Source organism: Limanda limanda, chromosome 10 (genome assembly GCF_963576545.1).
Source record: "Limanda limanda chromosome 10, fLimLim1.1, whole genome shotgun sequence".
In the NCBI taxonomy this organism is placed as follows: domain Eukaryota; kingdom Metazoa; phylum Chordata; class Actinopteri; order Pleuronectiformes; family Pleuronectidae; genus Limanda; species Limanda limanda.
The window spans coordinates 26952648-26968125 of NC_083645.1; the positions used below are offsets into that span (position 1 = coordinate 26952648).

The following is a 15478-nucleotide window of genomic DNA, read 5'->3' on the forward strand; positions in this document are numbered from 1 at the left end:
GTTCAGATTAATTTGGTCAGAACGAAGGAAACCAAGTTATTCAAGCTGTTGCTGTTTCGAGGTCGAGACTCTCAAACAGAATCCGGCCTGAATCCAACACTTCAACTCTAAGTCTCCGTCCTTCAGTTTATTGAGGATTACGTCAGCGTCACCGTTTGAGGCCAATTCCTCACTTTGGAAATTAAAAACACGAATGAAGTAATTTTCTGTTGTTTAGGAAATGGAGTGGAAAGCTGAGAGCCTCTGAGTGTGTGTGTATGTGTGTGTGTTTGTGTGTGTGTGTGTGTGTGTGCAGTTACGAGGAGTTCAACAAAAACACTTGACGACACAAAAAGTCGCCTACAGCTCCGTCTGATTCCTCCTGGTATGAAACAGGAAGCAGCTCTGAAACAAACCATTTTAACCAAATCCCAATTACTAAACTCGTTATTGTATCAACTGTGAAACTGATCTCAGATTATTGTGAGTCTGAATCGGGCTCATTTCCCGAAGCGATTATCTCGTGGTGATAATCCTGTGATCGAACGTCTCACACCGCTCTGAAGTCGAGAAGCTCCCGAGGTCACACGTTGACTGATGAGGGCGAGTGGATGAGAATTATCTGCAGCTCTCGGTGGTTTATCACAGATTAAAAACCTCAGGTGTCACCGGGGAGTCGCCGGGGACGACCGCCACCGTCCACCATCAGATAATGGACTTCTGATGGCGTCGCCCAAAACTGCACAGCTCACACTTCCTGAGTCGATGCCGATCGATGGGAAGACATCAGATGTTTTTCGAGGTCGCTCACACTTCATCCAAATCCTTTGCTCTGCGAGAGGAAATTAGGTGGATCAGAGATTATCTCGGCGGCGATAATTCCCACCGCGACGTGACGAATCCGCGCTAAATCCTCTTTACAGCCACGACAACTGGGAGTGTGATAGGATCACGCTCTCTCGCAGGAAAAAAAGGAAAAAGTGGTTCGAACACGGCTCGCGCTGCCAAGACGATACAATAAAGCGTAAGACCCGTGTGAAATGGTTTTCAAATTAGCATTGAACAAACACACTGCCGGGTTGATGACGCTGCAATCAGATTAGTCACAGACTGGGATTACACCAGTGAGTCCTCCACACAGAGATCATTTCCCCCTGGACCAGTAGCACGGGACGAACCTGTGGAACGAATCAAACCCACACTGGGAAATCTGGAGGCGGAGTCACACACACTCGTGGACGTTCAACTGAGATCACGGGTATAAGGAAGCTTTTGTTTTTATGTATTTTGTGTTTGTACGGCTGCCGTCTTGGACAGAGTTTAGAAAAGAAAACAATAAAGTAAAGCTGATTTGCATTTCATCATCATACTGCAGATATTCAGATATTTAGATCACCTGATCCTAGATATTAGTGCTCTACACATGACGGATGTTTTGCATCAATATCTCAGAATTATTCCTTAAGAAATTCACCAAAGTTTCTTGGTTCTTTCTTGGAACCTACAACCACCTCAAACCGCGTTTAAAGAAAACTGGTTCAGTAGTTTTTTGCATAATCCCGCTGACACAGAAACAGGAATGAAAACATAATGTCCATGGCGGAGGTAATTAAATTGATTGCATTATTATAGTTATAATTCAAATGTAAAATGATCCATTCAAACCACAGAAAGAGAGGTTTCCTGGCTGCAGCCAAAACAAACACGTTTTAAGCAGCAGTCAAAAGGAAAAGATGCTTTTCAGTTAAATTGATGTTCACGGGAATCACAGACTCAAATGTCTGACAGGTGTCTCTCCTCCATTTCCATAAATGTTTGGCTGATATTTCAGACTCTTCAAACGTCCAACTGCTCTCACATCACTGTAAACGATCTGTTTCCATGAATGAAGCAGTCAACAGAACATCACACCTCTCTCCCGGTGCTGCAGGAGAAAGAAAGAAAAGCTGCTGCGGTAAATACCAACGTCTGTGGAGCCGCAGGAGCACGAAGCAGCAGATCCATCAGAATAATCTGCACTTTTATTCTGTATTACACCAGATTTCTTCAGCTCAGCAGGAAGTGTCTCCTCCTATCGGATCCTCAGGACACAGAGTGGAGCTCGGACAGGAGCCGGGACAGAGAGACAACTTCAACACTCGAGCAGCTGAAGGAGCTGGAACGAGCCTCAGCCTCTTCCTCAGGAGAAGCTTCTCAGGTGGAACTAACAACAGAGACGATCAGTGAAGAACCAACCAAGTGAAGCACGAGACTGAGTCCTGGCTCGGTTACAGCTGCATGGAACCGAGCCAGACGTCTGTGTTGGACAAGATGGGAACGTATGTAGTGAGCAAAGGTTGAGGAAGATGCTTTTAATATTAATATTCTGATGTCGATGCCAAACAAGGTTAATTCATATCCAAGCATCTGCCTCTTATGTATGTGTGTGAATAGAGAGAGGGAGGAGATGATTCTATACACAAGAAAAAGCATTTCAATTTAGGGGTTATTCAGATATCTGCTTACAAATAAACTAATAGACAAACTCGTGACACTGGTTTCCTGGTGAGCACGGACGTCTTTTAAACTCAACACTAAAAGTTTCTCCTCCCTTTACACCGTCAGTGTTTTTACTCTCAGACTCGACAGAACTCCTGGGGACAGAAGGAATTATCCAGCTGCTGTCACGAGACTGTCGCCTGAAGAAGAGCGACGTCCCAGCATCCGTGGTTTCACGGAGGCGAACACCCGAGGAGACAAGTGACGGAGCCGCTGAGCGTCCTGGACAGGAGCGTGACAGGAAGGGACGAGTTAGAGTGATGGCGTCCACTTAATGCAGAGGTCAGGGTCTGAGGGACACACAACACAACACAACACAACACTACTGCACCTCAACACACAAGACTCTGATGTGATGCTTCCCTGATTTATCTGAGTGTCACTTTAACGATGAACCACAATATTTAACAAAACACAGAAACTCAATACACGACTCAAACCAAACCTTAACTGCAGAGTTGTGACATCAGAAATACATGATCCATGGATGTATACCAGTTATGAGGGTCCTGACAAATTATGTCGTCCTTCTGATTGATATATATTCAGATATATATATATTTTATTTTATATTTAAAATGTTTGATATTCCATTTTATTCTATTTTGTACTATTTCTATTTTTATTTTATTTTTTTGGTTGTAATTACTTGAGCATTGCTTAAAGAGAGCCTGTGACTCAAGTATTTAATTGCCAGCGACTGCTTCATGTTCTGTGCATTTGACAATAAAAATCTTGAATCTTGAATCTTGAGTCATATTAACTTTCATATACACTGAGTCATTCAATGCATGACAAGTTAACTAAGTGGAATGAGGTGTGAGTCTCAAAAGTATCAAACCAACAAACTGTTTAGTTTAGAACATTTTGTAATAAACCTTTATAATGTTTTCTTTTTAATTGAAACTAATCTAATATCTTATTTACTCTGGTCGGAGTATTTAGAGGTAGGATACTGTTTTCGTTCCTGTGTGTGTTTGAAATAACTCAGCGGTGCAAGGATTGATTTTCATCAGCATCATTTGAGAGGGTATCTCCGTATGATTCATGTTTGGAGCTGAATAGTCACATGTCAAAGGTCGAAGGTCAAGCTAAGGGTCAACAAAGATGTGGTCCATCTTCATATCTGTGCGTAGAGCTAAAGAGACAATATCAATCTCATATTGATCAGAAAGGTTTTCCCGTCATGTGATAACACAGAAGTGGAAATAATAAAGAAGTCACAATGATGAAAAGTCAGAAAATGATGCATAGTTACAAGATATTCGATTTTTTAGGTTTCCCTGCATCCTGTAGAAAGATAAAACCTTTATCTTATATAGATCAATAAATAATAAATTACGTTATGTCGCTTTGAAGTCATAGATGACATCATAAAGTGTAGAAATACATTAACTTTCAATGATCAATAAACCAATCATGTGTTATAAATGATGTCCTGATTATTACAATATATAAATGTAGCATTGCCTGATTGGTGTATTACAGAGCCTGCAGGTTACGTGTTGCTAATATGGAGATTTGCATATTGTTCTTTATTAAGATAAGGATTAAAATGATACGGATTAAAATGATTTAGAGGATAATTTATCTGATGCCAAAATAAACCTGCAACATAAGCTCTCTCTGATATTTAATACTCGGTGTATTATGTTGTCAGAGAGTGGAACGAGCTCAGTAACTCAGGTGATACACACACACTTCATTACTATTCCACCAGTGAACACACACTTCAATCGACTGGAATAGATCCACTGTGGATTGAAGCGCTTCACGATCAATGGCTGTAACTGGCACTCGACCAGCAGCTCGCTGGAGAGCCGTCCAAGGCCGTTCCATCTGCTCCGCCTGATAACCTCCCCCCCCCCCCCCCCGCGTCCTGTTCCCCGGGTTTCATGATCAAAGTTCGGATTTGCTTTAGTTATTTCAGATCAATGTTGGCCGTGGCTACCGACGAGACCTGTGGCCAACGCTGAGTCGGCGAATAAGAAGAGGGGGAAAAAAAAAAAAAACGCTGAGTCGTCCGGTGCACGCGGCGTGGTGAGGGGCGAGCGAGGGGGAGAGGGAGAGGTGTGGGCTAATGCAAGGCACCAATCATTAGCCTTAAGTGTAGCTCATTATGTTCCTAAAGCCTCTGAAGACCTGAATCCCTAATTGATCTCATCCTGGCATTTAGTAACACTCAGGGAAGCAAAGGGCCGCTCGCCGCTCGCCGCTCTGGCGCCGGCTGATAGGCTGCCTCCGCTCGCTCTGCCCCCCCGCCCACACGTGAAGCCTGATCCTCGGGTGGCCGAGCTGCATCACACACTCCGCTGCTCCGGGACCCAGAGCCGGGGAAGCTCCAACATTCAGAAGATCAAAAAGTCAAAGTCACGAGTTTCTGTCCGAGCAGGAAAGAGACGACTGGTGAACTCTGTGTGTGTGTGTGTGTGTGTGTGTGTGTGTGTGTGTGCGTGTGTGTGTGTGTGTGTCTGTGTGTGTAGCTGCAGCAGCGAGTCCTGATTCTTCTACTGTTTCATTTCCAATCTGCTGCAAACTCAGATGTTAAAAATCTGCTTCACAGGCTCCAAAGAGAATCATCTCCAGTTTCCTTCTGCTCATTTGATCAGTGAACGTTTTCTTTAAATCCAATGAGGAGAATAAATCAACCGAAAAAGTAAAACCCGACCATTCATGACCAGAATAACTGGAACAAGAACTGAGCTGCTCCTCTCGTCGCTGAGCAGCTTCCAGGGCAAACACCACCTGGTTGTGTGGTTTGCTTTGTGCAGATCTGGTGCAGAGTCGGTTCTAAAGTGGTTTAGTCCTGAGAACCTGTTGGAGATCTGTTCACCTGCTTATTCATAATTCAGCTCAGTATGTTGAACCTGAACTGGAGAATCAGTTGTTGTTGCCATAGTTGATGAGTCCTGGCTACTGGTCACGTTTATTATTAATATTGAATGTGTCACATGTCTAATCGCAGCAAATTTGATTTTCTTGAGATATTAGAGACACAGACAGATTATTCTGGAATCAGTAGATAGAGGTGCAACACTGTTTATATTCTGTTTATATAGTAAATGTTATTTCATATTTATTTATATCTCCTTGTGTTTTTATTGCTTCTTTACTCATTTTGTACTTTTACCGATGTGTATTTTTACTCTCCCACTTATCTTATCTTATCTCATGGAAAGAACTGAAAGATGAGATGTAGAAAAACAAGCTTCACATCTTCTGAATCAACAAAGTTATGATCATGTTCAGTAACTGGTTGAGTCTGAGGGATCAAACACAGCCGAGCAGAGGTTGTCGGTTTGAAACCCGCTCTCTGTAAACACACATCTGTCTTGTGTTTTTGTCCGACTCCACTTTCATCACAGAAGCTGCAGCTCCAACAGGAACTCACCTCCACTGTAGCAGAGTAACGGAGCCGAGAGGCCATTGATATTACACTCGGATATTTATGGTGCAAATCTGTCTCTGTCTGCTAATCAATAATGTATTATCATACATCAAGTTTTGGAAATGAACCTGCCTCAGAAGTTAATTAGTGTTGGGACGGTAGCGAACTCCACCGGAGCACTCGGCTGTTTCTCATTTGACGACTTGAGGAATCGTCGACAGGAAAAGAAATGTAGATGTGTCGTGATTTGTTATGATGGGATGTGTGAGTGATGAATATCGTCCGTGCACCTGCAGAACAAATGAAAGCGCCCGAGGGCAGATTCATAAATTACAACGCAGTCGCTTTAATTTGGCTGAAGCCGGAGAGTATGGTCAGTGACAGCGGATGATTTCTGAGAGCAGCGGCTGGCAGCGGCGTGTGCTGCGCTCAACACATTTCTGTATCGTGTCCTTGAGCAGGAACGATAAATCCCAGGCCGCTGCAGAGATTCTGACCTGTGACCTCTGACCTCTGACTGATCATGTTCAGAGCAGCAAGAGAAACAAACGATCGACTCGTCCCTCAGGGTCCCGGAGGATCATTGAAATCTGAATTAGTGGCAATAATCAGATAATTGTATTTGTCCACAGAGGAAAAGTCCCTGAACCCTGTGATACTAACATGTTTAAGTGATGGGCTGCAATGCATTCTGGTCTATTGATCTTCGTTTGAGTCTCATGTGTTTTTGAAGCACGTCTCAAGTCAAGTCCTCATCTGGGATCTGACTTCTTCAATCCTGACAAATACAGGATATCTAGTTTATTGAATGATCTGCGTCCAGCAAACGTGACACAACCTCTGAACTGCTGAGTCGTTGGTTTCAGTTCCTCTGAGCTTCACTCTCCTGTCAAAGGTTGATGATGCACAACATAGCACATAGACATAAACAGAGAATAACGTATTCATTAAATAGATCGGCCCTATTGACATCTCTAGTCTTCATCAACATCCATCCATTATTTATACCGCTGAGCTGCAACCAATCCCAGCTGATACTGGGAGAGAGGCGGGGTTTAACCCTGGACAGGTCACAGGGTCAACCTTCACACGAGTCTCAAATCAACGTAACACGAGTCTTCATTCACAAATTAATAATTATTTAACTACAAATACAGTCGAATATATTAAAATGGCGACTGAACCTTCAGAAGCTTCATATAAAACTTCCTCAGACGTGACTCTACAGTTTTAATACTTATTCAGTGACTTCAATATTTTCCCCAGTGAGCATCAACACCAGAGGAAAAACTACGAGTTCTGTCCAAGTTCTGACCTTCTCACGAACAAGCGGATAAACAGAAGCTGCTTCCTGCTCCGTGTGTTTCCTGGTTCCAGCTCCAGCGTCCAATCAGATCGCAGGAAACCGAGAAGAAGCTGCAGCGTGTGACTGTGAACACACACGACAGCCGACGCTGACTCACAAAATGGGCGCAGCTAATGAATGCCACGACTGTGAATGTTCCTCTGAATGAAACATCGGTCAAGGTGAAGTGACATCCCAGTAAGTCGTGGTGTCACAGCGTTTCACCCCCCCCACCCCCCCCGTCTCCGAGGAGGAGGCTAACCTTTCGTTTAATGAACAAACCGACCGGCACCTTCAGTCCCTTAAAGACTGCGTCCGTATCTCAGTTCATATCTCAGTGCTGCCACTTCAGGAGAAGAACTTTTATTCCACGATGATTCATATTAACGCTGAGTCGTCGCTGTTATCACGAGTCCACGGCTCCTGACGTCCAGGCCTTTCACACTTAAGCCAATTTAAGCAAAAGTTGACGAGACCGTCTTTGAATCACAGCAGCTCAACATCGGTTTATTTCATTCGCAGGTGGAGTCGGGTTTAATCTACGCTGTGAGGTGTGTGTGTGTTAGTGTGTGTGTGTGTGTGTGTTAGCGTGTGTGTGTGTGTGTGTTAGCGTGTGTGTGTGTGTGTGTGTGTGTCTCCTGAACGCGTGCAGCTGCTTGTTCAAGGTCAGCTCAAGGTTACCTTCCAGGAGCAGAAATAGGTGAGAAGCTTCAGGCTCAACAGATCTGTTCGTGCTGGAGATATAAATAATATATATTATATTGTCCCTATATATTCTGGGTATATTTTCCCCTTGAGCAGCCACTTGATGGCGTATGTCAGCAAAGAGGTGAATTGTTTAGATGACATGTTTGTATGGACTGCTCGCCGTTTCCACTTGAGAGACTTAAGTGCTTTATTGAATATATAGAAATCCATAGAGGAAAAGGTCACTCTCTGCACATTTCACATGGCATGAAGATGAATACTTTGCATAACCGCGAGCCGTCGCATGCTCATACGCATCGTAACGATCGGTTCAAGCAACCGGAAACGAGAGAAGGCGATCAATCGGCGTTATCACGGAGCGGCGGAACGTGAAACGAGCGGATCACCTGATCAGGAAACAAGGGGAAGGAACCTTCGTCTCTCTGGAGAAGACGAGGAAAACCTGAGGATGGTTTATATGTTGCGGTTGCACTGCGACAAACTGAGTCTTAAAAACCTCCCGGAGCCGAGCTGCAAATCACCTCCAGCGCCCGATCCCGCCCCCCCCCCCCCCCCCCCCCCCCCCCCCCCCCACAGACACGAAGCAGTAAAGCGTCCTGAGCAGCGGTGACATAAATTCTGCCCGTAATTGCATCCAAATCAGTGAATTTAGATTTCCCCAGAGAGGAATTTGCGCTACACTGTACACATGCTCCAGATTCAGCATAAAGCTCTCACACAGTCAGACACACACACACACACACACACACACACACACACACACACACATGTACATGAAACTGCAGCGTTTCCCAAAAGCTTCTCACCTCAAAAAATTCTGCTGTTCCAACAACCTGGAAACCTCCCGCGTGGAGGAAACGCACCAGGCTGTCGATGGCCGTTCAAAGGCCTGTCAATCAATCCTGACTGACTGATTGGTATCCCCCCCCGGTGGTCATGGGGGGGGTGCGTTGGCATTCTCTTAATGCAACGCTGACCGCTTTGATTAATCGTCGCTGTCCGAGCGCTCGATGGAAGTGCACGAGGCCCGAGGAGCGTGTGTTCACCTCCGGTCGGCTCTTATTCAGATGTATGCTCCGAGACATAGTGGAGTATTTTTATATACAGCAGCAGGAGCAGGAGCAGGAGCAGGAGCAGGAGCGGATTGTGTCATCAATCATCCGAATGATTTGCTTTGTGTCTAATCAGCTTGTTAGCGTGCTAGCTGCAGTAGCTTCTGAACGCTGAGCTCGGCTGCAGTCATGTGACGTCGCTCTGCAGCCGGGCACCGAGGGTTCCAACCGTTTCTAAATAAAAACTGAAAAGAGAATCACTAGCAACACAGGGAATGCTCCTGCATGGTCTTTAAAACATCTTCACACATTTAAAGGTGATGAAGGTTTCCTGCCGGTCGGATCTGGATCTGGTTTCTCTCCTCTCCCGCCCCCCCCCCCAGCCTCCCGGTGAGTAACGGCAGCGTGGAGACACAGAGAGGAGGAGGAGGAGGAGAGAGATATGTGTGAGCATTAAATGTGAATTCATCAGGTCCGGCCCTGGCCATTGACGGGATAATCAATGTTTAGTAATAAGGCTGAATGTGGAATGAGGTGTGTGGGGGGGGGGGGGGGTCCGGGTCGGGGGGGGAGAGATATCAATTAAGAAGGGAGCTGCAGCGTCCAGGCCCGAGGAGCTGAGGCGGCAATATCCAGAATCTGGTTCATTAACTAAACAGTGTGTGCTGAATGCAAAGCTGCTGCAGCCACAAGCAGCCGCCGCCCCCCCCACCCACCCCCCCCCACCCGCCCGCCTGCAAACGGACGCCATGTTTAACGGGAGCGAGCGAAACCGCCGCAGCCGGTGAAACAACAAACGCTTCAGATCTTTCACGTAATGAAACCGAGGAAACAACATCGTGATGAAACGAGGCTGAAAGTCGCCTGCAGGTGGAAACGTGACGCAGGAGAAAAACACTTTCTCTAATTACGTCGAGAGTCATTTGAATACAATAAGAATTCAGTGGAAATTCAGAAAAGCAGTGGGAGCAGTGGGTGAAGTCCCAGTTTGTTCCCACAGAAAAACAAGCGGATAAAATTGATATTTAGCTTCAACACGGAGGTGAAGTTTGTTCATTTGTCAGCAGGATAAAACAAAAACGGTAGAGAAGTGATTTACACCAACGTGATGGAGGGATGAGAACCAGTGAGGAGACCAGTGCATACTGGTGCAGGAGCAGTTAGAGGGAAAGATTGTTTTCATCCGTTCTTCAGGAAGTAATCTTGGGTTTAAAAACCTTGGTGTTAAAAAGAGTTGGACATGACTATGCAAAACGTATAAGTTATCCAAGAAAACAGACAAAATATTCTGAAAATGTTACAAATATTCAAATACAACACTTCTTCACAAGTACTTGAATTTTGTATTGCAGCCTGAGTGCAGTTTCTGTGCTTTGATTGAGTGATTTAGGAAATTGTTCTTCAATAAAGGACAAACTTCTGTGAATCAGTCACAGAGTAAATCTAGAAGATAACGTGTTGACTTATCATGTTAATGAGTAAATCACTTCAAACACCTCTTGTTAATATTTATGATCCCTGGAGATTAATTTAAAGCTTGTGAAGGTCGGTGACACTTTTCTCCAACTGTTTGTCTAATGTATTTCACATTGTTGAGGAGACATCATGTTTTAACTGTGACTTGTGTCCTGAAGCAGAAACGTCCAGAATCATCTGTCCCTCTGCTCCGGGTCGTCCATCTTTACAAAGACTTTGTTACATCTCGTTTAGATCTGAGTGTTTTAACTGTGACGTGTTTTTCAACTGTCTGAACTGAAGAAAAACCATCACACTCATCTGCTCTTTGTTCACATCAGCTAAAAACAACAACAACCAAACACAAGCTGACAACAACACAACACATTATTTGGAGACTCCTCCTCCTTCAGCGTCACAAACACACACACACACACACACACATGAACTTATTCCCTGCTCACTGAGGCAACATCAGCACGAGCACTTGGTCGCTCTGGGGTTTGCACGCAGGATATTTAGGAGAATGAAAAAGCAGCAGTGAGGAAAGAATGTTGCTTCCAGCAGAGAGAGAGGAACTGGGCCCAGTTGTTCAGAAGGAATCGGATCAAATCTAAAAAATGTCTTCTTTAAAGAATACAAAGATCAGATTGCATCATAGGAACCAGGCTTGTGTGTGATCTGGATCAAACCTCCTGTGGATGAGGTTTAATACTTTTGCAGGATAGTGATACTGGTCCCAGTAGAAGTGTGGATAACAGGTGCATTTCTAGAAAGATCCTGAGATAAAACTTCAAGATGTGACCTGCTCAGGTGTAATTGCTGCAAGATAAGGATCAATAAAAACTCAGATTAATTAATAATCTCTTTAACGTGACCTCATGTTGGTGATTTTGTGTGTTCCTTAAATAGCCTGTAGCCCACATTGTGTTGTGTTCTGCCATTGTAGACCATTAGTAATCCAGATCTATTAATCTTGAAAAGTTTGCATCTGGATCAGGTTTATCAATCCAAACTCCAGGACAGTAACAAATGTATCAGCACATTCTGGAAAGCAAAACATAGAATTTCCACAATCCAGATTATTCAGATTAAGATTGAACCTTTTCAAAAGCAAGACCCTGGAGAACTTCTCAAGATCAACTCGTGAATAAAGGTAAAGAATGCAAAAATATGTCTGTTTGCTCAAAGTATGACAAGAAAATGAAACTAAGAAAACGTTGGACTCATCTGTTCTCTCTGGATTTATCTGGATGTTGGACCAGCAGCAGCAGCAGGAATCACTGTTAATGGATTAATGGATTGTTTGTAATGAAAGAAGAAATCACAGCCTGGACCTCACGACGCTGATCGACTTATTGATCGAGTGAAGCAAATGAGATCAGGTTTTTTAAGATCTAGCAAAAATAATTCACATTTCTATTAATAAAAAAACGAATCACCCGTTGACTCTGTTCAAAGCGACTCATACGACACATAACAAATCAATCAGAAGTCATAATAACTAAGATTCATCTAAAGGCCTCAAGCTGCAGGACTTTCCTCCTCACTCGCCTGTTGCCAGTCTGCACAAACACGCCATGATGACCGCAGCCTGTCCACTAGTGGTCGCTGTTTGCTCCCCCACACACACGAACGAACACACACACACACACACACACACACGCACACACACAGGTTTTAGTGCCACTCAATCCAACTCACTCGCCCGTGCACATGAGCAACAAGACACTCGAGCCCACATCAACTCTGACAGGATTTCAGCTGCACACCCCCCCACCTTCCCCCCCACATCACCCTCAGGAAAACAGCTGTAATTTTCCAAAACGGCTGCAAAAAGCAATAAAAATGCAAATTCCACACGACATGCACAACACCCCCCCCCCCCCTTGTCATGCCTCTTACCTGGCGAACACTATCGTTTCCCACAAATAGATCCACAGCACGTTTACCCGGCACATTTTTGCCAGTCTCATTTTGTTTGGAGGGGGGGGGGTGGCTGCCAAGGTGGGATGGGGGGGGGGGGTCACACTCTTGAGAGGGGGATGAATCCTCTCCAGAGAAATAAAGAGAGAAAGAGAGAGAGAAAGAAAGAGAGAGAAATCCCTTTAGTGGTGGAAGAGGGGGAGGAAGAGGAGGAGGAGAGGGGGGGTTAGGACCCCCAAGGTGGTCCAGCCAATGTCCCGCTTCCTGTGTGTGTGTGAGAGAGGGGTTGTGGGTTCAGATCCCGGTCCCGAGCCGGGGGGGGGGGCTCGCGGCCTCAGCAGCGGCCATGGAATCACGTGACCTCGGGTCCGGAGCCAGAAACAGAAACAAATCAAAAATCCACAGGATCCGGTTCGGACTCCACGGGGGGTCCTGGGTCCGGCTCACCGGTGTTCGGGGGGGGGAGGGGGGAGGGAGGGGTGGGAGGGGGGACACACACACAGAGGGGGGGGGGGGGGGAGAGGACCAGGAGGGGGGGGAGAGGAGAGGGACACTCAATTACACCCAATTACTGTGAAGTCCAGTCTGAGCCATCCGCGGCGGTGCTGGGGGGGGGAAACCACGCATATTCCTTTCCACGCACAGAAACACGAGTCACGCACAGTTTCCGGGGGGGTGGGGGGGTCTCCGCTGTGTCACACGCAAACTGTGCACGTGTTATAATCCCAGCAGGTCGCGCGCACGGAGCGGAGCTACGCAGGAGAGACGCCGAGGCTCCTCACATGCATCCCGGGTCTGGATCCGTGCGTGTGTCCGTGCGTGTCCGTGGAGGTCTGCAGGTGGAGCAAGTCTGTCTCCTCTCCTCCTTCTGCACCTCCTCCTCCTTCTGCACCTCCTCCTCCCGCTCCTCCTCCTGCTCCTTCTCCCTCTCGGCTCCCCGGGGCGCGCAGTAGTAGTAGTAGTTGCAGCAGCTCAGCTCCATCGTCTGGAGACGCAGGGGCGCATCCGCTCCGCATCCGGTCCCATCCGGGCACCGCGTCCGTTACCTAGACAGGGAATGAATCAAACCGGTCCCCCCTCGCCCCCCCACCCTCCTCAGCAGAGGTGCGAGTTTGCTATAACGCGGATCCGAGCTGCGGGTGCAGAGCCGGGTCCATGGGGCACAGCGGAGGAGACGATGACGCGGGTGGGAATCGAACTCGCGGCGGCTCGGGCTCCAGCTCCGGGTCCGTGCGCCTCACGCTCGCTGGTTTCTTGCTGCAGTCATTTAGCAAAACTCCAAAAAAAAAAAAAGCACCACATCGCATCTCTCCACGGACACGCCCACACGAGCACGCCCATTGGCCTGCGCGGTCCTGAGAGCCGGCGCTGATTGGTCGGTGGAGGTGTCACTACCCGCGGGCACGCGCTCTGCCCCTGACGCGCACATTCCTCCACAGGCAGCGAGGAGAAGGTAGTGAGGACTGATGGTTTCATTAACACATTTATTATAGATCATACACAGAGTTTAAGGTTTTATTATAGCAAAACTCAAGTCTGAAATATATGGAGACAAAACATTTAAATTTATAATAATATGTTAAAGTTTAAATCCAGGGATTAGAGGCTCAAATGTTAACATACAAGTGTCATAAGTTATAACTGGTGATTTAAAGTTTGAATTTATTATCTGATAGTTTAAGACAGTTTTCAGATAATAAATCATCAGATATTTACTTTTCATTTTCATTAATTAGTGAGGACTGATGGTTTCAATAAGACATTTATTATAGATCATACACAGAGTTTAAGGTTTTATTATAGTAAAACACAAGTTTGAAAATAAAAAAAAATATGAAGACAAAAAATATAAAGAGATGTTAATATGTAAAAGTGTATATTCAGAGATTAGAGGCACAGATTCTAACATACAAGTGTCATCAATTATAACTCCTGATTTAAAGTTTTCCTTTAATTTCTGATAGTTTTAGACAGTTTTCAGATAATAAATCATCAGATATTTACATTTCATTTTCATTAATTATCTGAAAGACTCATAGTTGAACTTCGAATTGAATAAAAACATTGGACATTTTGGAATAATAATAACATAAATAGAATTTATTTTGGTGTTTAATACTCAAAGTACATGAGTATAATATTCATTGATATCTCATAACATCATCATTTGTGATATCGTCACATAAAATAATAAAAACCTCCAGTATCTTATAAAAAAGAGGGTTAGCCTGTTTATCTATTTACCTAAAGTGGACGTTACAACATCATGTATGATATTACTGCACACAGACACACACATAGACACACGCACAGACACACACAGCGGCTGAATATAGATATGATGTCTTCATTAGTGTAAAGGAAGAAGATCCACACGTTGATGACGACAAACACAAACTGTTCACATGCTTATTAACACTGTAGAATGTTTGTACTTAAAGATGGACGACGTTACAGCTGCTGAAAGTGAAGCCAAAGTGTCTCCATGACCCCCTGCTGGCTGGTGCAGGTCCTACACCCTGCCTCCTCCATGTTAGCAGATGGGACATGGAGCTAAATCCAAGATGGCAGCAGCCTTATTCAAGAGGTTTCTATATAGAGGGAGGAAGTGGAGTCTCTTCGTCCATCTTTATTTACAGTCTATGAAAAATAACTATGATCCAAAAATCTGCTCTAAAAATATTGTGGACTAAAATACAATACTTAACAATCAGCATCATACATTTAAGGTTTCGCTACAGGTATTCCAGCCAAGAATAGAAACATAGAAATATAAAATATGTGTAAGAGTACAAAATAAATACGAATAATACAGTTAACAAAAAGAAGCCGGACAAGAATATGTACAAATACAATCATGAAAATAAGGATCTTCGTTTTCTAAATATTATTTACCGATGTTTACATTCGGACACATGTTCAATGTGATTTGTTTCCTCACATGAATTTGCATTTGTCAGATCATTATTTTAATTATTTTTTAAAAGTAAAACCTTAATATGGTGTATTTAAAAATATTACTTTGACAAACTATGAGCAAATACTATGAGCAGGGAAATGTCATTTAAAAGATTTTCTTCTGTACAA

General features: G+C 44.7%; 1 protein-coding gene across 1 annotated transcript in view; it reads right to left on the reverse strand.

The window, feature by feature from the left end:
- glra1 (glycine receptor, alpha 1) overlaps window positions 1-12441 on the reverse strand; it is a 104974-nt gene extending 92533 nt beyond the window's left edge. The window contains exon 1 of the mRNA XM_061079221.1: window positions 12371-12441. Within this exon, the coding sequence (XP_060935204.1) occupies window positions 12371-12441 (71 nt within the window). The remainder of the gene's footprint in view (window positions 1-12370) is intronic.
- Between the last annotated feature and the right edge of the window lie 3037 nt (window positions 12442-15478).